Source organism: Triturus cristatus, chromosome 4_2, assembly GCF_964204655.1.
Source record: "Triturus cristatus chromosome 4_2, aTriCri1.1, whole genome shotgun sequence".
In the NCBI taxonomy this organism is placed as follows: Eukaryota; Metazoa; Chordata; class Amphibia; order Caudata; family Salamandridae; genus Triturus; species Triturus cristatus.
The window spans coordinates 661,086,569-661,111,316 of record NC_140586.1 but is presented as its reverse complement, the minus strand read 5'-3'; the positions used below and the strand labels follow the sequence as shown (position 1 = coordinate 661,111,316).

General features: G+C 48.1%; 1 protein-coding gene across 12 annotated transcripts in view; it reads left to right on the top strand.

Annotated features, from left to right (window-relative positions):
- The window catches only part of PATJ (PATJ crumbs cell polarity complex component), a 1,359,209-nt gene that overhangs the window by 1,096,961 nt on the left and 237,500 nt on the right, over positions 1–24,748 (top strand). For all 12 annotated transcript variants that reach the window (XM_085602445.1, XM_085602441.1, XM_085602446.1 and 9 more), the window contains one exon: positions 23,655–23,848. In XM_085602445.1, coding sequence (XP_085458571.1) covers positions 23,655–23,848 — 194 coding nt within the window. The remainder of the gene's footprint in view (positions 1–23,654; positions 23,849–24,748) is intronic.

Below are 24,748 nucleotides of genomic sequence, written 5' to 3'. Positions count from 1 at the left end.
TCTTTGTTAATTTAAATATTAAAGTCTCTTGCTAGTATATGGGGCAGGAAACACCACTATATTGTCTAGGATTCTCTGTAAAGTACAAGGCCTATACTAGGACCACAATAGAATAAAATTGTGTACCCAAATAGATCAGTAATGATCAGTGCAAAGCCCATCACCACATGTTATCTGTCTTAGTAAAAACGACTTCAGCTTTGCAGTGGTTCACAAGCTTTTGTGTTGCAATTTTGCTTCAAACAAATACAGCTTTACACTTCTTCCCAAGAATTATTTTTTTACTTTAGTCTCTGATAGACGGGTTTCTTGAAATAGTATATCCTATCTTTTCTTTAAAATATTCCATATCCTTAACTCTTCACATGTCAGGAAAGAATCCTGACTTTTCTTTTATTGTTTCCTTTGTTTATTCCTAAAGCTGGGCATTCATTCTCAAATAATTATATTCATGTTAGGCAAAACTGCATGTTTTTAATTTTATTTACAGAGATGGAATTTTTGTCTTCTTTTGCAGCCATTTAGAGTATTTATTTTTTTACTTTTTTCATGTTTTCCTGTTTGTGATGTTGTGGGCCCATATCGCAATGCCCACACCAAAAAAACCTCTACAAACTATTATAAAACAATTTAACTAAAATTCAGCTTTCAGCAACCTACCACTAATGCACCATCATCTGAACCTTCTAATGACAGGTGCAACGTGCTAGCCATCTATTTTGATAGCAACATTTTGGAAATTTACAGATCTTTACAAGAGGTCCATGGATGCGACAACCCCATCCCCTGAATAACAGAAGGGATAGTAGTTCACCCAACCTCTCTGAATTCCCCCTCCCTTACTCTGGATGGGTTTACCGCCCTCTTTAGTAAAATCAAATACAGATCCCGCACTCCCCAGAAATCTTGACCTTGAACCGTAAATTATCTTCCCTATCTTGCTTGATATGGTTAACCTTTCCCTGGAGATGGGAACAGTGCCTCAGCCTTGGAAATATGCCATAGTCAAAGCCTTTTAAAAGAAACCCACCCTCGATCCAACATGCTTGGGGGGAATTTTGTCCAATCTCCCTGCTCCCAGGCATAGGTAAAGTGGCAAAAAAATATTTTAAGCTATCTGTCAGACTTTCTGGAGGCCAACTTCCTGCACCACACGCAAACCGGCTTTCGTCTAAGCATACTATTGAGACCGCCCTCTTGGCGGTGATGGAGGAGGCCAAACGGGAATTAGACCAAGGGACTATGGTTGCCATTGTACTCTTGGATCCCAGTGCGGCCTTTGACACTCATTGGTGACCACCCCGCACTTCTAGATAGGTTTAACAAGGCTGGAGTCATAGGAAAAGCCCTGGATTATATTGGTTTCTTTTTGAAGGAGCACACCTTCCAGGTATTCAACAAAGGTTGCTCCTCGAAAATTCTTCCTGTCACTTGTAGAGTCCCAAAGGGGTCCTCTCTAAGTCCTATGTCTTATTTAGTATTAAGTTGGAAGAAAAGAGCTTTAAAAAAAAGCAAGAAGATATGAATAAAAAGATTTTTAATGAATGATCTGAATGGAGTCTGTGCACTATATAATTCACTTTTGTGATACTTACCTAGCCAATTGAATGAATGTTTCCTTGTGTAACGTAACTGGTGCTCATGTAAAGCGCTCCAATACCTTTGGGTCGAGTTTGCGCTATATATATCAGTAAAAAGAAAAAAGAACACAATGAATGGTGGGTGCTTATCAACTTGTGTTATTATTTAACATATACCTGCTGCCTCTGGCGGACATCATCGCTCCCTTTGGAATTTCTATAGTCTCCTGCGCAGATTATACCCAGCTGGTTTTCTTACTTGCCCCGGACTCTGCTCCCTTAGCATCCACCCTTGGACCTTGCCTGGAGCAGGTAGCCAACTGGATGAACAAATCCTGTGTTAAGCTCAACTGAGCTAAAAGTGAATTAATGATCTTCTTCGGTGGCCCTTCGTCGACATGCCTGGCTATGGGATAGTGTGTTCCCGGAGAACGTGAGGGAACGGTTGGTGGACCTTCCTTTTGATGGCACTCTTTTGTTCCACGCCCCTGCGGACTCTGCCATTCAGAGGTTTCTTGCGGGGCTTCGTCCTCCTCCTCCTCAGTGACCTGTGTGTCGGTCTGTGTCCTGGGCGGTGTTCTTCTGTTGTTTTCCTGGGGCCTTGTAGCGCGTCGCCCCGGTTGTGTGTTTTGTGTGGTTCATGTGCCTTCAGGTCCTTTTGTTAGGACTTTGGTGCTGTTGGCTGCTGGTCCGGCCCTGTTTTGACTTGTGGTTTGGCTGTTGTGAGTCGTGTAGGCCCTGAGATTAGGCCTTCTGTATATTCTTTCTTGGCTGCTTGACAAGCCGTCTGCGGTTTTCTCCGCGGGTCTTTTTGTTTGTCCCCTGCTGTGGAAACTTTTTACTAAGAGGGTTCCCATGTTCTGGGACGTAACATGCCCTATGTGGGGTAATGGCAGCTATTACATAGCTTTATCACGTGCTGGGGAGGTGTGGTCGCCCTTCAGGCTTCTGCTCTCCGTGGCATCATGGTATATCGCAGGTGTGATCTTCTTGCGGATTGTTTTGGAGTGGCTTGTATTGTGCCCCGGTCAGTCCTTCTCCGGGGTCGCTGCGTCGCTTGCCTAGTCTGGCCTGCTGTCGGCAGCATCGCGTTGTAGCAGTTTTGCCCTTCTGTCCGACTTGGTCCTCTGTTTAGTGTTCCGGGGTGGGGGGAGACTGGATTCACTGCTTTTTGTGTTCTGGTGGACGGCTGGGGCTGTCCTCGGTCTTTCTTTCTTTCCTTATTTCTGCCTGGTTCCACTACGTTTGTGGGTCAGCGTGTGCCGGCCCCTCCCTTGTGACGTGTCCTGGCCTCCGCCTTTGGCTGGCGTCTAGCTTGTCCTGGGTGCATCCTTCGGCGGTGCTGTCTGCTACTAACTGTGCATGCCGGTGCGGGCCTGTTTGTTCTCTTACGCCATTGTGGCCTTTGATGTATTCCCTTGTGCCTTTCTCTTCCGTCTGCGCTTTTGGCGGTGATGCCGTCCCTGCCTTGTCTGCTGCTTGCGGCTGCGGTGTGTTCGGCTGTTTTCTGTCACTGTGTGTGTGTTCTTCAGTGGGCCCTGCCTCCGATTCTGCCTCTTCCCCCTGGGGTCCGAGGTGGTCCTTGTATTCCTTGAGGCTTTTGGGGCGCTGTGTGCCCCTACAGGGTGTTGGCCGGTCTCCCTTGGTTGGGCTTAGGGCTTCCTGGCCCTTGTCCCTGTGACATGTCCCCTGCTGGGGCCCTGTGTCTCTCCTGGGGGAGGGAGGCTCTCTCACAGGCCCTCCTCCCTTCTGGGTATGGCTAGGGTATCTATTCTACGTTAAGGAATCTACAGCTAGTAGTCTCTATCAGATGTGCAAGGTACTTACCTTCGGTAACAATGTATCTGGTAGAGACGATTCTAGCCGCAGATTCCTTCATGACCCGCCCTTCCTCCCCGTTCTGCGAGGGCCCTCTGCTTGGGTTTCTGCAGTCGCCTCCCTCTGGGTGGCTTGTCTTCTGTGGGTGTCCTCTTCGTTTCCTTACATCAGTCATCCCTCCGGATGGTTTTTTCTCTGGCATGTGTGCCTTCTTTTGCTCTTTCCTCTGCTGTTAGAGTTCTGATCCCCACCTGGTCCTCTTCCTTGGGGGTTCTGTTCCCTGTCCTTTGCCCTACTCCTTTCGGGGGTTATGGCCCTCCTTGGCACAGTCGTCTGCGGATGGTTTACCTATCCTCTGTCCTCCTGCTCCTTTCAGGAGGTGTGGATGTCCTTGGCAGTGTAGTATGGAGGTGGATTGCTGTTGCTACCTTGTTCCGGGCTTGTGGGCCCTTTTCCTTGTAGTGGTGGTTGCAGTACCTCTCTCTTTCGGTCACGGCACTTTCGCATGCTTGTGCCTCTGGGGTGGCTCTCGCCTTGGCTTGCGAGGTGGTTCAACGGAGTGGTCCTTGCGCTTTTCTTGCTCTGGCTTACTGTTCTGTCCTTCAGGTGCTTTATTGCCACCTGGTACTCTCTCCTTGGCTTGCGCATTTGTTCCTCAGAGTGGTGATCTGCTCTTTTCCTGCTCTGGCCAGCTGTAGTCGCCTTCTGGTGCCTTGGTGCCACCTGGTGCTGTTTTCTCGCCTTTTGTTTTCCTCTGTGTTGTTTCGGCCCTTCCAAGACCACTTCAGAGGTTTGACATACACGTAATGCCGGGCTCCGTTGCAGTCCTTTAATGGCAGGTGATGGGGTTCATGCAAGCAACGTACAGGTCACCAGTGACAGCAACCTTTTTTACCCCACTTCTGCGGCATCAGTCTTCAAGCCGCGTTGGTGTACATCCACCAAGTGGGAAGCAGAATCAGACAATTTTTCCGAGGGTGGCAAGCTGTCACGTCTGACAAATAGGCCCTTTAGATTGTTTTGTAGGGCTATGATTTTACATTTCTTTGCGATCTGTTGGAAATTCCATCCACATCACAGTGGATCACAAAGGAACACCTGCCCATCTTGGGGCAAGACGTGCAGACTCTACTTTCCAGTGAGGCCATAGAGAGGGTGCTGAACTTGGAAAGAGAAACTGTTTGTTACTCGTGCCGAAGAAGGATGGAGGCCTTCATCCTACTTTAGATCTTTGCCCTCTGAACACTTTCCTATTGAAGGATAAATTTAAAATGCTCTCCATGGCCGAAGTTCTGTCTGTCCTGGATCTGAGGGACTGGATGGTTCCCTTGAACTGTAGGAAGCATTTTCAAGTGCTTTGTCTGCAGTTTCACAGATGTTACCTGGTGTTCACGGTTGGCCAGGAGCACTTTCTTTGCTGTGCTCCCCTTCGGCCTTACAAGTGCTCCTCATGAGTGCACAAAAATGTGCACGGCGGTTGCTGCCCAACTTCGAATGTTGTAGATCCCAGTTTTCCCCTACCTTGACAACTGCCTGTTGAAGGCAGGCTCGCCACAGTCAGATGCAGACCACCTCCATATGACAGCATACCTCTTGGCATTGTTGGAGTTCTTGATCAACAAACTAAAGTTACACCTAACTCCATTGCAGAGGCTTCCTTTTATGGGAGCTGTTCTGGGCAAGGTGCAGCTTGGGGCCTTTCCTCTGTCACAGTGAGTCCAGAACATTTAGGCTATAATCCAGTTGTTTCTGCCTCAGTTCTGGAGCTCAGTGAGAGCAGCTGTGAGACTGCTTTGCCTGCTGGTCTTAGCATCCTTCTTGTCTGCTACGCCAGGTGACAGATGGGTGTGCGGCAGGGAGATCTGAAGTCTCAGTGGTTTCTGCATGAAGGAAATCGGTCGCGTTCCATCCAGGTTTTGAGGAGATTGCATAAGATGTGCAGTGGTGGCTTCTCAATTGCATTCTGACCAGTGGCAAATCCTTCTACTTTACCAACCAAGAGTTGACCTTGATAACAAGTGTGTTCCTACTGGTTTGGAGAGGTCATTTGAGAGAAGTGGAGATCAGAGAACTCTAGTCTCCAGCAGGAACCCTGTTCAATATAAATCTTTTGACGCTGCAAGCTATCTGCCTGGCGCGGAAGTCATTTCTGACTTCCATTAAGGAAAGGCTGGTGTAGGTTCCCATGGACGACACCAATGCCATTTGGTAGTGCAAAAACAAAGGCGAGGTGCCTCTGGAGTGTTAGGGCGTCTCCCTTATCATGAACATGCTCAGCCTTTGTCACCTGCCGGATCAAGAATGGCGGTTGCATCCAGAGGTGGCACAGAGACTGTTCGAACAATTCGGGAGCACTGGTTGGATCTTTTCACCACTGTTGAGAATGCACCGGGTGACATTTTTGTGCTTTGGAGTTCACCAGATCGCTCTCTCTACAAAACGCATTCAGGCTATAGTGTAGCATGGAACTCCAGTGGTCCTACCCCAATTTATGAAGAAGATCAGGAATGAGTATTCCAAGTCACCTTAGTATTCTAGATTGGACAAGTAGAGTGTGGTGCCCAGAATTTCTGGGTATGAGCACCTGTCCTTCAAACAGGTTCTCGCTTCAAGAGGATCTTTTGTTGCAACAGCAGGGCAGGGTTCTGCTCCCTAACCTGAGCAGTCTACACCTTCATGCTTGCTAATTGATCAGCAGCAGTTGACTGCATTCGATCTACCACCATAGGTTATGGATGTCATCCTCCCTGCCCGACATTTCTCTACAATGTCTGTTTAACGAGGTGCTGAGGCAAATCTGTGGCCTAGTGTGGAGCCTGCAATACAAACTTTTGGATCGTTTTAATGTTTTAGTCTTTGGCCCAGCAAGGACTTTTTTCATGTGTAATCCCTTTGAGCCAATGCACAGCTGCTCATTCTGTCTTTTGACTCTAAAAAGCATCTTCCTCGTCGTGATCACTTCAGCTTGTTGTGTGAGCGCGCTCCAGTCTCTTTCAATACAACCACTCTACATCACCTTTTCTCCCATGGAACTGGTGCTATGGACTAGGAATCTATCTCCTCATCCCGCAGTGTTTTACCCCGCAGGGAATCACAACGCGATCGTTACAACGACCGCGTTGTGATTCCGCATACCATTACTCCGCAAGTCGGAAACAACGACTTGCGGAGGGGGGCGCTGGATGTTGGAATAGTATAATTTACTATTCCAACTCCATTCCAAATCCAACACCTTCCCCCCCGCAAGTCGTTGTTTCGACTTGCGGAGTAATGGTATGCGGAATCACAAAGCGGTCGTTGTAATGACCGCGTTGTGATTCCCTGCGGGGGAAAAGATTTTTGGTAAACGTTGTTTGCCATGGACTAGAGCAGCCTTTGTACAGAAGGTTCTGACTTCCTTTCAGGTCAGTCAGTCGATCACACTCCTGACATTCTTTGCTCCTCTTTACACCTAAAAAGAGGAGGAGAGACTCCATTGTTTGGACCCCAAAAGAGCGTTGTGCTTTTCCAAAGAACGCATCAAAGAGCATCAGGTGGATGATTAGCTTTCTGTGACATTGCCAGGGGCAAAGATAGTTAAGGCCTCCCAGAAAAGGAGTTTGTCAAGATGAATAGTCCTTTGCATTAAGATCTGCTGCACTTTGGCAAAACAGCTGCCCCTAAAAGAACTGAGGGCTCATTCTACTGGAGCTAATGCTGCCACTAGTACATTGACATGTGGAGTACCTGTCCTCAACATTTGTCGCGCCTTGACATAGGCTTCAGTTCACACGTTCATAAAGCACAACTGCTTTGACAGTGAGGTCCAACAGGAAGGACATTTTGCCGGTTCAGTCCTGCAGGACTCTTTGGTCTGGGCCCAGTCTACAGACCCTTCACTTTGTGAGGTACTACTTTGATATCTATTTTAAAGGTGAGGAATCTGGAATCTGTGGTTAGAAGTATCCATCAGAAGAAAAGGTTTCTTACCTTTGGTAACACTGTTTTTGTTCAAACCCTGTCTAACTGCAGGTTCTCATTGCTCTCCCGCCCCTCTGTTCTGTGGAATAGTCTCTTTTTCCATGCATAAAAAGGTCCCAATCTAGAGAACGTAACACTGTCACATCTTATCAGTTATTGAACTCCATCTCTGAGGGTGCTAACTGAGTCAAGAAAGAAACTGATGTCAGTGCTGATATTAAGTCACTTTGTGGTAAATTATAATTAAAAGATTAGAGTGGCACTGAACGTCAACTACATTTCATGTTTTTACTGAAATGTTTAAGACTCTTAGCTATCACACTGGAAAAAAGGCTAACTGGAGGAAAAGCAGCAGAAACTTTAAAATCAATATGCTATGTCCAAACAAACCCCTTTGCCCGTTCAAAGTCCTTTGGATGTTATGTTTTTTGCCTTAAAACGTGGCACCTTCCCTCTGCATATCTTACATAATTACCAAACGCAACTTAACTGATGATAATCCGTTTTGTTAGTTGCATCCTACCTTTATTTTACTTCTTAAACGTTTTAGTCATAGAACTTTAACCTCTTCAATGCCCGTGACGAGCTGGTCTCGTCATGGGCCGCGGTTGCGCTGTGCCCATGACGAGACCAGCTCGTCATAAACCCCGCCCGCTAATACAACGGCCGGCACAGGGCGGGGAAAGGGGCGGGCACTGAAGGGGTTAAAGGTAGGTTGAAAGACCTTTTGCATGGGGTTACCATTAGCTTTTTTTAGATACACAGTTCTTAATTAAATTAGTGACACTAATTTAATCACAGTAAAACTTCACACAGCTTAATGGCAGGGGCTTGGGCTGCCTATTTTTTTTTTAAACTGCAAATACATTTACTTTATAAATATTTAGTTTTCGTATTTAGATGTGAATAAGGTTAATTGGGATTAAGTTTGAGTTTAATTTTGGGGGTTGGGTTAGTATTAGGATTAAAGTTTGTTTTAGGTTTATAGTTGCATTCGAAGTGCAGGTTGAAGTAATGGCATTAAAGTAGTGGGCAATTGTAGTGTAAATGATTAGGGCATCGAAGTAAGGTCAAAATGAAGGGCTGAAACTAATGGATATTTAAAGGTTTGAACTAATGGTGGGCCAAAGTAAGAGGTAGATGTAATGACAAATGGAAGTGATAGTGGTCGAAGTATTGGTATATGTCCCTTATTGGCACTTAATAGCCCACTGTAATGAACGCTCTATAAATGCAATTTGCAGTGTGTGCTATATCAGAGTAAGAATACTATTGTCATATTATTTTTGTCTTTGCTATTGTTGTTGACTTTGACATCCAAAGACGTTTTGTATAGTTAATAGGGACACTGGTAAATTTCTCAGACAGAGACAGTGTCCCACCAGATTTTTGGTGTTGCCATGGTTGGTTTGTAGTATATACCTCAGTAAGGAGACAGATTATTTTACCATGGGTTGTTCCTGAAGCTTCAGTCCATTTTTTCTAATCTCGTATCACTTAAACACTGGTGTCCTGCTGGTCCTTATGTGTGGAATCTTTGGTGTATGTCCTATTGTAGAGCCTTCCCTGAACCATCTGTTTAGTACTTCTAGCAGATATATTATCACATGTATAGTCACTTTTCCATTATAGAGCCTCTTACAAGTTATTCATATCGGGCAAATCTCTACGAAACACATTGTTTTATAACAAAGCTTGAGCTTCCTACGCTCTCCTCCTCTGCCTTGTAGAGGTACACTCATGTTTATCCATACCGAACCTAGACTGTCGTCCAGATGTATTATACACAAACTTAACCTCTTGTACCAGAGACACTGATTGACCAGCTCAGTGAAACTGCCATGCAGTTTCTCCTCTATTATTACCTTAGCTATGGCTTAAGATCTCTGTTGTGCAAAGGCAGCCCGTTGAGGCTACTAAGTATTGCCCTTTTTTAATAATTATATATCTTTAATTATCAGTGCTTATCATCATGTAGATTGCAAAGATTGGAGGACTGCCTAGTTTTGGGTGCGGCTTAAGATGATCTGGTTTGTGGTGATATCACATCTAAATAGACATTTATGCAACATCTAGAAGTAAGAGCTGTTGGGGTCATCTGTACTCAGAGGCATCTTTTTCTTAAATCTCAAGGTAGATGCTCGATTCTCTGGTGCGTTACAATGCAATCATTGTAAGCAAGTGATCAAAACCCCTCTCCTCACTGCAAACATTGAGCTAAGAAATAGCAACGTGGCTCCAGGCAACAAAGCCATTATTGACATAGAGGTCATATCCACAGGTGCAGTGACTGCTTTACTTGACATTTGGTGACAGGTCTTGAGGCTCCTTTAACTTCAATGTCTATGGTTCCTGCTGTTTTAAATGCTCTGATTAACAATACGATTTGTCAGCACTTTCAGACGATGAAGGTCCAGGGATGGATAAACCCGGAAAAAGCCTCTGCTGTTAGTCACTGGTCCAAGATGTATCTCCTAGCAGACCCTCAACAGAATTCTCCAGATTCTGTTAAAGTGGATTCACTATTCCATGTCTTAATGGCTGTTTCCATTATTGCACTCAAAGATAATGCTCATCTGATTCCAGTGATAAAATAGTTGAGCTTGCCTTCAACCATCAGCATTTAGCCACTTCTTTTATTGTAAAAGATCGGACAGCATATACTTCGCTTTAATTAATGAGAGAAGTTCAGACACTGATATTGGCCGTCAAAGCTGATTCTGACTGTTGTGCTCTTCATGGTATTATTTTAAAACGTTGCAATTTGTTTCAGACATTGCTCTTTACCCAGTGTAAGCCTTTTCTCTAGGTGTTACTGTTTTACTTAAACTCCTCCTTCTCGGGCAGCACCTGCTTGCTAAATAGGCTGTAGAGGATAGGTAGCTTGCTATTCCTGTTCATCCTTATTCTCTCCAATCTTTCTGGCACCACTCGTCTCCTCCTTTAACACCTTCTTTAGGCATGAGTTGCTTTTTAGAGGTCAAATTAGGGGTTGAATATCTAATTCTGAATCTAAGGGACACAATCTTGCTCCTTCTCCAGATTGATAGCTCTCCTCACTATTCTGGTTCTTTGCTCTAATCACTCAGAACAAGGCGGCTGCGTTTTTTCTTTATCGTCTAGGCTCAGAATTTGTCAGATCAGTGGGTCTTGGACTTATATGAAGACGGCCATACTATAGAATATTCTCTGGTGGTGTCTCTCTTCTTTCTCCCTGCCTCGCTCCTTGTCTATAAGATCCATTTAAACAGATTGCTCTGTCTCTGGGGTCAGAGGCTTATTCAGAGTAGTGCAATATCTCTAGTACCTGGAGGAGCAAGGTCTGGAAATTTACTCCATCCTGTTTTTATTCCCCAAACCCTCAAGAAGCTACTGACCCATGATCGCCCTCAAGAATGTGAAACTGGATGAAGATAAAACTTTTCAGAAAATCATTTCTACTATTGTACCCATACATTGCAAGGCCTTAATTGATCTCCAATCAAACTATTTTGGCTTCCCTATCAGGAAGTCACATTAACAGCTTCTTTGTTTTTATGTTCCAAAAGGCCGTTTAATTCGGTGTTAGCTCTCTTGGTAGCTAATTTGCATCAGGAAGGCATTCACATTGCTCACGATGTTGACTAAAGGCTTTTTTGATCTCCATATCTTCAAAAGGCAGTTGAGGACATCCATGGTGACTGTACCCTGCTAGAAGATGATTGCTGGATTCTAAACCAAGAAAGTCTCATCTTCATCTAAGTTAGTGCCTAGAATTTGTGATTTCCTCTTGGATAATGTTTTTGCCCACAACTGCATTTTGAAGTTACAGGTTTGCTGTCGCCCTCTTTTGTTGAGTCAGTCGTCATTCACTCGCACATGGCTTTAAATTCAGGGGTACACGGCAACATCAGTTTGGTTGTTCCATCCACATGAAGCCTCCATTTCATCACATCCTACTTAATTGGGCACTGGCTTCCATGGACCTAGAGACTCAGATTCGTGTGTCCAGCACCATCCGCCAGCCACTATACTGGTGGCTGCTTCCCAGTGGCCTCTCAGGAAAAATAGGTCTGGTTCATCCTGCGCCTCTAATATTGGCCACAGATGTCAGTTTCAGGGGTTGGCAAGCAAATCTGGGTCCATCTTCTTGGTTGGGTCTGTGAGCTCAGAGGGCAGCACATACAATGAGCTGGAGAGAATTAAGTGTGATTCTCAGATCTCTGTTGCATTTAGCTTCCCTACTGACAGGACATGCTGGTCTGGTTCAGACTGACAATCCGGTAGTTAAATGCTAAATGAGCAAGCTAGGAGGAGCAAGGCATGGGTGTAGTGGCACACAGAGCTTTTTTCTGGGCAGAATCTCACCTTTTTTCCCTTTCTGCAAAATACATTCCGGGGAAAGAAAATGTGTATGTAAGCACTTTGAGCAGAGTGTTTCCAACATCAACATAGGACTACTGTAGAACAGATCTCCTTCTTTGTGAGGTTTGGGATTCCCCTGTTGGATCACCTCACTAACTCCCTCAATGCACAGCTACAGAGCAGAAGGAATTGATGCCCTGTCATCCGCATAGTATTCTGAATGCTATTCTCCCATTCCCTTTTTAGGTCTCGCCTGACCCAGCGCATGCGCTGGTCTGGCGAGACATTTAGTAGGTGGGTTTTGAAAGTGCTACCCACATTTTTGTGCTGCCTACAAGCTTCAGTGCACGATGGCGTGCACGCGCACAGCTCCTCCCCGCATTCCCCCCTCCCTTCTCTCCCAGCCATCTGCCTTTCCTGTGCCAGCCTTCAGCACCATGCACCTCCCCCCGCTGCTGCGCGCGCATCCCTAGCGTGCTTTAGCGCATCATCCCGATCACATTCACTTTCACCGTGATCGCGATGACTTTCGCAGCTGCGCAGCGTTACTTTTATGGCCACGCGGCCAATGCTTGTTCACAGTTGCATCACCTCATTAATTCACTTTGTATCTGAAAGAAACACGTTAGTTAGATTCCTCACCTTAGAATATCCCCAGGCGTCAGACTGGATCCGGTAGATTTTTCGTCAGCAATACCCCTTGCGCGTCGCTAGGCGTCGTCTGCGGCTCCGCGTCCGTCGTCGGCGTCGTGCGCCGGAATGACGTCGTCGGAGTACTTAGACGCCGCCCTCGCGCGCTGACGTCAGTTCTTCTTTTTTCCCCGCCAGTAAGCACAGATCCGGGAGAGCTACCCCTTTTAGTCTTTTTTGACTAAGTTTTTTGATCCTTTTTGATCTTGTCTCGACTCCGGTGCCGGTAGGATGCCTGGTTTTAAAGCCTGTGCTGACTGCAACCGCTTGATGTCGGTTACGGATCATTACCGCCGGTGCCTTTACTGTTTGGGCCTCGACCACGATGCGGAGTCGTGTTCGGACTGCAAGGCCCTGACCTCGAAGGCTAGACGGGAGCGGTCCCGTAAGCTTCTCGAGCTTCGCCACTCGGCTCCGCGCCCCTCTCGATCCCGGTCCAGGAGGAGGTCCAAGGATCGGTCGCGGAGCCGCAGCCGACGTCATCATCGATCGTCTGGCTCCAAGTCTTCGGGTAACTCGAAGCACTCCAAGAAGTCCAAGAGGAGACACCGCTCTTCGGACTCCCCTCGCCGGTCGCGCGACTCGGCCGAGGGTCAGGGTGGTTCCACCCCCGCGGCTCCAGCGGAGCCGCAGGTGCCGCGCAAGTCCCCATACCCGCCGGTCCCAGGGACTGACGCGACGCCGGCGGAAGTCAGTGCCTTCCTCTCGGCCATGAGGAACCTGGCTCCGCCGTCGACGCCCGCTGGCGCGCCTTCGGGCCCAGCGGACCCGACTGGGCAACCTTGCATGCCGGCGGCTCCGGCCCCGGTCGACCTCGTCACGCCTCCTCCGCCGGCGTCGACACCGGTTCCACCTCTGACGCCGGCTCCGCTCGGCGTCGTGCCCCAGTTCAGCCCCGCTCCGGACCCGGCGCCGCTACGGCGTCGATGGACGCCGCGTTCGGCGCCACTGGTGACACATTATGTCTATCGTCCGGCTCCGATCCTTCCTCCTGTTTACCAGGAATCGGATGACGGGGGCGAATGGGAGGGGTCCGAGGATCCTATGGCCGTTCAGGCTCAGCTGTCACAGGACTGGGCAGATGAACTGGGGGAGGCCAGTGGTCTGGATACCTCTCCAGACACTGGATTCATCTCTCCTCCGACTGTGGCTTCGGAGGAGGGTGCTGCTTTCTCTGTGGTGCTGCGCAAGGCGGCCGCAGCCCTTGGGCTCGAGCTACCTGCTGTGGCTGTGAGAACTAACGTCCTCACTGAGGTGCTTCAGTCTGCAGCAAGCTCCACTGAGCCTCTGCTGCAATTCAATGAGGCCCTCATTGACGTTCTGCAGGGCACCTGGTCCAAGCCCTCCACAGTTCCTCCTGTGGACAGGAACGTTGCCAGGCGCCACCGCCCTGCTCCGGGCGACCCCAGTTTTCTGTCCCAACACCCCACCCCCGAGAGCCTGGTTATCCAGGCTTCTACCTCCCAATCTTCCTTCCCGACCGCTCCGCCGGACCGGGATTCCAAGAGACTGGAACAGTTTGGCAAAAAGCTGTTCTCCTCCCTTAGTTTGGGTCTGCGGTCCTTGAACACCGCCTGTCTTTTGGACCGTTATTCCCACTCTCTGTGGGATACGGTGGAGGACGTGCTGCCCCTGTGTCCGGAGGAGGCCCAGACACGACTTACCTAGGCTCTGGCCGATGGGAGGGATGCAGCACGACATGCAATCCGATGTGGGCTTGACACTACGGACTCGCTGGGTAGGGCGATTTCTACCACAGTGGCGCTTAGACGTCACGCCTGGCTGCGGTCCACGTCCTTTTCGGGGGATGTCCAGAGCACTCTCATGGACATGCCCTTTGATGGCACTCGCCTTTTTGGTGAGAAAGCGGACAGTGCGCTGAATCGCTTTAAGGACTCCCGGGCTACAGCCAAGTCCTTGGGCCTCTCGGCCCCGCGGTCGCAAGCTTCCGCCTTTCGCCCCTTTCGTGGCCAAGGAAGGGGTGTCTCCTCACGTCCGCCTAGCCACCAGCCGCAGAACCAACCTGCGCGCGGTCGCGGACGTGGTTTCCGCCAAGGCGGTTCTGGAGGACGACGCGGTCAGCCCACATCCACCCCGGCAGCATCCGCCTCAAAGCCCTCCTAGTACGAGCTTTCAGGCCCATTCCACGCCAGTGGGCGGCAGAGTTCGCCATCACCTGCTCCACTGGCGGTCCATCACATCGGACAGGTGGGTGCTGCAAATCGTCCGAAGGGGCTACTCCCTCCCCTTCGAGACGACCCGTCCAGCCATGCCACCGCAGCACCACCGTATCTCGGGGGATCATTTGAATCTTCTCCACGAGGAAGTTTCGGCCCTCTTGGCCAAGGGGGCCGTTGAGCGCGTTCCGAGCCCAGAAGTAGGTTGTGGTTGTTATTCCCACTACTTTCTGGTTCCCAAGAACGGCAAAGGGGGCCTACGCCCTATCTTGGACCTCCGGAACGTCAATGCCTTCCTCCGGAAGGAGAGGTTCAAGATGTTAACTTTGGCTCAGGTTCTAGCTGCCCTAGACCCTGGAGACTGGATGGTAGCGTTGGACTTGCAGGACGCATATTTCCACATCCCCGTCCTGCCGGCCCACCGGCGTTACCTGCGGTTCACGGTGGGTCAAGAGCACTTTCAGTTTACCGTGCTCCCCTTCGGCCTTACCAGTGCCCCTCGGGTGTTCACGAAAGTGATGGCGGTGGTCGCAGCTCATCTGCGCAGATCAGGGGTTCCAGTCTTCCCCTATCTCGACGACTGGTTGTTGAAGGCGGGCTCGCCCCAGGCAGTCGTCTCCCACCTCCAGACTACGGCGGATCTCCTGCATTTGCTGGGGTTTTCCATCAACGTGCCGAAGTCACACCTGAGTCCCTCTCAGAAGCTCCTCTTCATCGGAGCGGTTCTCGATTTGGCGCAGTTCCGGGTCTATCCGCCGGAACAGCGGGTCCGGGATATTCAGGCCCTGATTCCCATCTTTCGGCCTCTATCCTGGGTTTCGATCAGGCTAGTGTTGCGGCTTCTGGGGCTGATGGCCTCCTGCATCCTACTAGTGCATCACGCCAGGCGGCGCATGCGGGCTCTGCAGTGGGACCTGAAGTTTCAGTGGGCCCAGCATCACGGCAACCTGTCCGACCATGTCTTGATCTCGGAGGGCACTGCACAGCAGCTGCAGTGGTGGCTCACGGACCGCGATTGGGTCACGGGCAGGAGCCTCTCCCTTCCCCACCCGGAGCATGTCGTAGTGACGGATGCGTCCCTCCTGGGATGGGGTGGCCATAGGGGAGAGGCGGAGATCAGAGGCCTCTGGTCTCCGGCGGAGTCTCGCCTCCACATCAACCTGTTGGAGTTGAGAGCGATCCGACTTGCACTGAAAGCCTTCCTTCCCTCTGTCAGGGGAAGTGTCGTGCAGGTGTTCACGGACAACACCACCGCCATGTGGTATTGCAACAAACAGGGCGGGGTGGGGTCGTGGACCCTTTGTCAGGAGGCTCTGTGCCTCTGGACGTGGCTGGAACACCAGGGCGTCACCCTAGTGGTTCAACATCTGGCGGGCTCTCTGAACGCCAGAGCAGACGAACTCAGCCGCCGGTGCATGATGGATCACGAATGGCGTCTGAACTCCGAAGTGGCGCAAGGTCTCTTTCAGCAGTGGGGAGAGCCTTGGTTAGATCTATTCGCCACCGAAGAGAACGCGCAATGTCAGCAGTTCTGCGCGTTGGAATTTCCAAGGCAGCACTCGCTCGGAGACGCTTTTCGTCGCGAGTGGAGTTGCGGTCTGTTGTACGCCTTTCCGCCTATACCACTTCTGCCCAGAGTGCTGAAGAAGAACAAGCGCGACCGGGCCCAAGTCATCTTGGTGGCTCCGGATTGGGCACGAAGGTACTGGTATCCCGAGCTACTCAGTATGTTGACCGATCCTCCGATACGTCTGCCCCTTCGGGAGGATCTTCTGTCACAGCAGCAGGGGACGGTCCTCCACCCGAACCTGTCCAGCCTCCACCTCTATGCGTGGAGATTGAGCGGCGGCAGTTGATGCCATTTGACTTGCCTCCTGAAGTCTGTGATATCATTCTGGCAGCCAGGCGTCCCTCCACAAAGACGGTATACGCCTGCCGGTGGAACAAATTTGTGGCATGGTGCACAGCACAGGCTGTGGATCCCCTTTCCGCCCCTCTTTCTGAGGTTCTCCTCTTTCTTCTTTCTTTGACCCGGCAGGGCTCTGCCCTGGGCACCTTGAAAGGTTATCTTGCTGCCATCTCTGCCTTCTTGCGGCTTCCTGATCAGCCTTCTCTTTTCAAGTCCCCTGTAGTTACACGCTTTCTAAAAGGCATTACTCACACGTTCCCTCCTGTCCCTTTTGTAATGCCTCAGTGGGACTTGAATCTTGTTCTCACATTTCTAATGTGTGCTCCCTTTGAGCCTCTTCATAATTGTCCTCTTCGTCTGCTGACGCTTAAGACTGCTTTTCTTGTAGCCATCACCTCGGCTAGACGGGTGAGTGAGCTCCATGCTTTATCATCAAAGCCTCCTTTTCTCTCTGTTCATCCGGACAAGGTTGTCCTTCGGCCTCGTCCCTCCTTTCTTCCGAAAGTGGTGACTACATTTCATCTTGGGCAGTCTGTCACCTTGCCCACCTTCTTTCCGCCTCCGCATCCTTCCAAAGAGGAAGAGAGGCTCCACCGTCTGGACCCAAAACGTGCGCTCTCCTTTTATCTGGACCGCACAAAGCAGTTCCGGGTGGACGACCAACTTTTCGTTGGATACGTGGGTGCTAAGAAGGGGAAAGCTGTGCACAAACGGACCATCTCTCGGTGGGTCGTTTTGTGCATCAAAATTTGTTATTCCTTGGCAAAAAAGGACCCTCCTGTTGGGCTGCGAGCTCATTCTACTCGGGCCACGGCGGCTACTACTGCTTTGGGGCGGGGAGTCCCTTTGCAGGACATCTGTCAGGCGGCGACGTGGGCTTCGCTACACACGTTTGCCAGGCATTATTGCCTTGACAGCCAAGTCCGGAGGGATGGCTTCTTTGGCCGTTCTGTCCTCCAGGACTTTCTGGTGTGATCTTGGTTCGCAGACCCACCACCGGGGATGGTATTGCTTGGGTATCTATTCTAAGGTGAGGAATCTAACTAACGTGTTTCTTTCAGATGAACAAGTTACTTACCTTCGGTAACGATGTATCTGTAAGAAACATTAGTTAGTTAGATTCCTCACCGACCCACCCATCCTCCCCATTCTGCGAACTGACATCTAGGGTTAAGGTTATCCTTTTCAGGCCCCTAGATTTTATTTTTGGCACCAGTGTCGGTCTTTTGCATGGCTCTGCGTTCCTGGCGTGGAAAGCTATGTACAAGAACTGACGTCAGCGCGCGAGGGCGGCGTCTAAGTACTCCGACGACGTCATTCCGGCGCACGACGCCGACGACGGACGCGGAGCCGCAGACGACGCCTAGCGACGCGCAAGGGGTATTGCTGACGAAAACTCTTCCGGATCCAGTCTGACGCCTGGGGATATTCTAAGGTGAGGAATCTAACTAACTAATGTTTCTTACAGATACATCGTTACCGAAGGCAAGTAACTTGTTCTTCCATTCCAAATTGCAAACGGCGGACGTCCAACAATATATTACTTCAAAGACTGTTGACATTGTGTAGAACACCCAACCTCACGGGTAGGGGCTTCGCAAGTGGCCATCACCGCTCAATATTACCAAGACACTCTCCCAAGCCCAGCAGAGTAAAACGGATCCACCAACCGGATTGTAAAAAGACATCATTCATTGCAGAGAGTTCATAGTCACCATGACAAGTTTCTACCCTCTCCGGGTCGAAATCCTAACGGAATGCAGAGTGGTCAGTTACTTTTCCTTTTAAATTTAGATACATCAACATAAAAAAAAGACTTTCAATAAAGTGGGGCAGTCACAGGAGATGATGATTCCACTGTGATGCCGCGTTTCTATCAATACAATTGTTGAAATTTCAATACATCAAAAAGATACTTTCATGATAGATATCGCAATGGGTTGTTGTCCCAAGTATGTTCAGCGATGTTTCACGGACCACAGCCTCCATAATGCATTGCAATCGCACTATTATTTCAAGCATTGAGTTCTTCCGTATTGGCCCATTGCAGAATCGCTTGCATTTAATTAATGCCATCAGTACATAAACTCTTCTTGCCTCAAATATGTAAATTTCATGTTGGGCAGAGTAATATACTCTCCTGTACAATGTACAGGGCAAGAGCACAGCAGTTTAATATTCGATTTTGTACAACTGTGTTGGACCTGGCCCTTTTGGCCGAATGGTCCCTAGACTTTTCGCCTTCCACCTGTACCTTGTCTGACCTGCTGTTGGCTATTCTATGACTCTGGGCACTTTTCCACTGCTGTTCAGTGCTAAAGTGCATATGCTCTCCCTATTTAAAATGTTGATGTTGGTTGGATTCCATGATTGGCTTATTTGGTTTACTGTCAGACCCCAGTAAAGTGCACCAGGAGTGCCCAGGGCTTGTAAATACAAATGCTGCTGGTGGAATTGCAGCACTGGTTGTGCCACCCACAGAAGCGGCCTGGTAAAATGTATCTAAGGTCTGCCATTGCAGAACCTTCGTGCAGTCTGGTACTGTCATGCTGACTGGGTAAGTGCACACACTTGCCAGTCCCTAAACCTTCCCTTAACTTCATATTAGTCACCCCTATGGTAGACCCAAGGGCAGGGTGCATTGTAAGCATAAGGTAGGACAAGCCCTGATGTGTGTGGCATGTCCTAATTGTGAATTACAGCCATTTTCGTTTTTCACTATTGTAAGGCTACATGTTCTCCATAGGCCAGAATGGGCTGTTAGAATTGTTACATCCTATGATCCTAACAGACCCAGGGAACATGGTAGAAATTCGAGTTTAGTATGCGTGAACTCAGAATAATAAAATACTTCTTTTGGTAAAGTTTATTTTAATATTCTGTGTTTGCAAATACCACTTTTAGAAAGTTGGTATTTGCTTGCTTGCCCATTTCAGCCCGCCTCTGCTATGATGTGTATCTGCCTGTCTGGTTGTGTGAGTGACAGGGCTGGGGAAACCCAGAGGGGCAGGGCAAGGTAGCCTGGTGGTGAATAGGAAGATTGGCAGTCAGATGGGTGGGAGGAGTACACCTGGGCTCTGAATAGGGTTGTGCTCTGCTACCACAATGCTGGCTCCACCTCCTGCGGAGCAGCTGATGGCTCTGCCCTGCAACCTGAATAGAAGGGCAGAGTCATGTCAACAGAGTGCTCAAGAACTGGTTTGGACTGGGCAAAGGCCCCTCAACCCCAGAGGAACAAAGGAATTAGGGGTATAAGTATTGGGACCCTGCTCCCAAGAAATTAGATCCTGCTGAAACAAGAAGAACCTCTGCCAGAGGAGAAGGAACTGGGAAAGCTGTAGGAGGAGTACTGTCCCTGACCTGGGGGATTGGCCTGCAGTGGTTGCCTTGCTGCTGAAGGAGAGGAGAACTTGTGCTTTAAAAAGATCTCCAAGGGCTTGAACTGAGCTTGCCCCCTGAACGAAGTTCCAGGACCAGTGGACTTCACCCCCAGCTCCCCAGAGTCTTTTGGAAGTGCCTGTTGCTGTTGTTGGGGCTTCTGAGGGACTGCGTGTCGCAAGGAGCTGGAAGCACGACGCCATGAAGAGAAGCGTGCCGCCGTCGGAGCTGTTGCCGTCGCATCTCGCAGAGTGTGTCGCCGCTGCAGCATTGCATCGAGCGGAAGCGGCTCGCATCGTTCCGGAAGTGTCTCGCAACGCCGAAGAAGCGTGTCGCCATCGTAGCTGTCGCATTGCACCGCATCCAGAAAAGCGCCTCGCATCCACGGAGAAGCGTGCCGCCGTCGGAGCCGCTGTCGTCTCATCTCGCAGAAGGGGTGTCGCCGCTGCAGCATCGCATCGAGCGGAAGCGTCTCGCAACGTCGGAGAAGAGTGCCGCTGCCGAGGCCGCTGTCGTCGCATCTCGTTAAGGGTGACGCCGTTGTAGCTGACGCATCGAGTCGAGTCTTCTTGCAACATCGGAGAAGCATCTGGAAGATCCCGTCTTTATTTCTTTAGCACCAAGAACTTCAACGCATCTGCATCGCTGCAACATTTTCGTTGCCCTGTGTGTCGCATCTAAGGTACATTGACTTAAAGTGTCGCATTTAAGAACTTAATAGAAACCAAGCAATCTTCTACCAACTAAGCAACCGTATTGTGTATTTTTAATCGTTTAATGGTCTTGTGATAATCCTATATAAAGAATCCTTATTTTTAATATAAATACATGTGTGGTGTCCATTTGTAGTGTTGTCACTTGGTTACTGTATGTGTTCACAAATGCTTAACCTATAACGCTCTGAGATAAGCCTTGTCTGCTCGCGCCAAGCTACCTAGAGGGTGAGCAAGGGGTTGTTTTAGTAGTTTAACCCCTTACCCTAACTAGAGGAAGGGTTCCCTGCTTGTCACAAGTACCTACCTGTGCCAACCAGAGAACCCGGATTCTAACAAACTGACTTCACACTATTCTGAACACACCCTCTGCAATTCTCCACCAATTTCACTACGGTGTCAGTGTACGTGAAAAGAACCGGAATACAGCACCACGTTGAGGGTGCCTTGTTGTTTTCCAGTACGCAACTTCCAGTGATTAACCCAGGCAGGGAGTTTGTGTTTTGCAGCTCCTGCTGCTGTGCCAATCTGACAGGGTCGAGCCCTGTCATCTCTGTGCTCTCTGTGTGTGGCACAGGTGCAGGTCTTCATGCTGGGCTACAGCAGGGGGCATGATGTTATGTTTTCTTCAACAACTCCCAGCCAGCCACTTCAGGACCCTGGAAATAGGGCCTGGACTGCTGTATTCTATCGACTTAATAGTCAGCCAGCTGTAGCCCGCCTCGCGTGTGGTTTCTTTCTCTGGAGCCTGGTTCGATCCAAGCGGCCGAGCGCACACTCAACCTGCCTTCAGCTGTCACCTGTCCGCCCCTTCTCAGCTCCTACAGCAGTTTGACTGTGCCAGCAGCGCTACAAAATGGGCTTCAATGCTGCACTCGGGGGCATGATCTTCAAGGGTAGTACACACAGGGCACAAGTTCTAAACAAGCATTGGCATAGCCAATAGGTCTCGCTTTTGGGAACTTATAGGTATTTCGTTTTGCAGCACAATATCCTTGGTGCAACAATATCAGCTGTTGCATGGCTAAACCTTGTACCTTATATGTGTTTAGCCATGCAACAGTTGATGTTGTTGCACCAAGGATATTGTGCTGTATAACTAAATACTTATAAGGTCCCAAAAGAGAGATCTATTGGCTATGCCAATGCTTGTTTACAGAAGTTACTTCTCAGAATCATGAAGAGAGCTCAGATACCATTGGTTGCTTTACTCTGGATAAGGAAGTCATGGTTTCCAGTTCTTGGAGAATTAAGAGGGGGAGCCCATCTCCACTCCCTCTCACAATCCTAACACAGCAGAAGTTGACAATCTGGATTTCAAGAGGTTAGATAACTGTAAATTAGAGGTCATTCGCTCGGTCACAATGGCAATCAGACAGGCTGGTAACCTTGTGCTCAAAGAATGTATGAAGCATTGGTCTTATTTTAGACACTGGCGATCCTCTAAAAAGTTAAACCTTCTCTCTTGTGACTCGCTTTGGTTTGGTTTCTTGACTTTATTCTTGAAGATTTTCTGTTGTGCTCAGCAGTCCCTATGTTGTGATGTAATTTGGATACCTTTAGAGATTCTCCTTCTCTTGTGGATCCCCTAGGAAGCTTGAACTAGCCCCTGCTGTTAAAGAAGTTTTAATCTAGCCAAGCCAAATGTTTGTTCTTCCGTTCTATCTTGGACCTAACATTGGTTCGAATGGCCCTGCAACCTGCTCAATCTGAGCCTTTGAAACAAACTTTACTCAAGTATCTTTTGGCCAGGGTTATGTTTTTAGTGGCTATCACCTTTACACGTAGATTGGGTGAGATTGGGGTGCTTCTCTCCTCTGAATCTTTTCTCCTTTTTTGCCTCAAAGTGTACTCTTACATCCGTCTTCTGACTTGCCTTTAGGTCTTTTCAGGATTCAATTTTAATCTGGAGGTTATTTTGTCATCACTTTTCTTGTGCTTCTACACGTGAGGAAAAATTTTGGGATGTTTGAAGGCCTGTTCAAATATATCTACTGAGCACTTCCAGATTTTGTAGATCTCATTTTTTATGTATGACATTTAGTACTAGTTGGTACTGACATAAACTCTTTTCCAACACTTAGCCATTGGGCATGGATTGCAATCTCTGTGGCTTATCATCTGGCTAGGAGTCTGCTTCCTCTGGCGGTGTTAGGTCACTCTGCTAGTAGAATCGCTACTCCTTCGGGAACAGCCTGCAATATTTTTGTTATTGATGTTTGCAGAACCACTACTTGGGCTTCCCCAAGTGCCTTCATTCAGCCCTACATGCCAGGCAAAAAATGTCAGGACTGCTTTTGCTGTTGCTCTTAGTTCTATATCTGTTTAAGTTTTTGATTATCACCCTCTTTGTAAATAAAAGATCATATCTAGTACATTAGAAAAGTTGGTATTTTGCTTTATTTCAATGCATATTTGTTTTTATGCCCTTATATGCAAGGACAGCGATGAGGAAGAGGGGCAATGTGGTGATGCTCAGATTACTTACTGGTCATCTTTATTCCACTGAGTCATACAATTCCTTGCCCAAATCCTACTTCCCGTCGTCCTTTCCTGCAGTGATGAGCCTTGATATTTCCGTAATTTCCTCATTATTTATCAGGATTTTTAGGATGGTTACATTTTAAGCCCCCTAAATAGGCATACTGATTTAACAAAAATAAATTAATTAATAAAAAAAAGTTTCTATGGAATGGAACTGTAGGTTTTAAAGAGGCTGCTTCTGAGAGTTGGGCTACCAGTAAGTAATCACAGTAATTCCAACTGCCTGTCACCTGTCGGCAGATTACTCTTATCACCCCAATGAGTGTTATGAAAATATAAAAATGGGAATGGGAAGACAACATGTAACAGAATACAATGCGGTCATCTTCTTAGCGCAGGTGAGACTTTGGAGTGCTGCCATGTGAGAGCGCAACTGGACACTTCCCAAAAAGCTCCATAAACATCTCTGCACTGCCACTATTTGCATATTAACAATCTAATATGCTGTCCCTTCCCTGTTCCTTGCCAGCCATTTTGTATTTATCTTTGGTAGCTAGGCCATAAAACCTATGGTAACATATATGTTCAATTGCTCCTTCAGGTAAATGGTGTTGATTTAAGGAGTGCCTCACATGAAGATGCAATCACTGCTTTAAGGCAAACCCCTCAGAAGGTGCAACTGATTGTCTACAGAGATGAGGCCCAGTATAAAGATGAGGAGAACCTGGAGATGTTCCACGTTGATCTTCAAAAGAAAGTAGGCAGGGGCCTTGGTCTCAGTATCGTCGGGAAAAGGCAAGTATTTGTTTTAATTTACATAGTTTATTATCAATAATAGCTATAAAAAGGTACTCAACTATTCTCATTGTTCATGGTTTGTATTTTAATATGATTAATTTTTATTTAAGTGAAATATCTCTGATGTAAGTCTAATTTTAGATTATGACTTCCATGTAGCAGGGCCACATAAAAGGTTTTAGTGAATACTTTTACTGATTAAATTAGTTGTGGGATGGTGAAAATGAGAAGTTTGAGGTCTTAAGCCTTTGTCTTGTATTCTATGCAGTAGGCACGCCTTTCTACCACTATGTTGTTTACCCTCACAGTTGTTGCCATTGGTCACTGTGGAATACGTTGTCAACATTACCAGTGTAGTTTCTACTGATATTTCACCCATCAGTGCTTATTGACTCATGTGTTTACCTTGTGATACACATCATGTTAGCCACCAAGTGGATAGCAGTGCATGGAAACTATTCTTTGTGTCCTAGACCTCGCAGACGCACTCCCACAGGAGAGTCAATCAAGGTACAGACCGCTCTGGTGCAAGATTAATACGGCATTCATTTTTATTGAGAAATGTGAGATGGCAGCATAGTTATTAATAAGCCCTTTATGTTTAGCCACAGAATGATCATCATTTTTAGGCCTTTAGTCAGCCTCTCCTCTAACCAATTTATCAGCTTTCATTTGTTCTTTCCTAAGCACTTCTATTATTTATCCAGTATTAGGGTATCTTTCATAGATTCACATGCCTGAATCATTCCCCGTCGTCGGGAATGGGAGTCACCGGTAAATAACAAAGTAATGTCCAGAAGACATAAGACAGCCATAGGCCTCAGAGGCCTTAGCTTAGTAAGCTATCCACGTCCTTATGTAAAAAGGACCAAATTTTGGCCAGAGCCAATCAGCTAA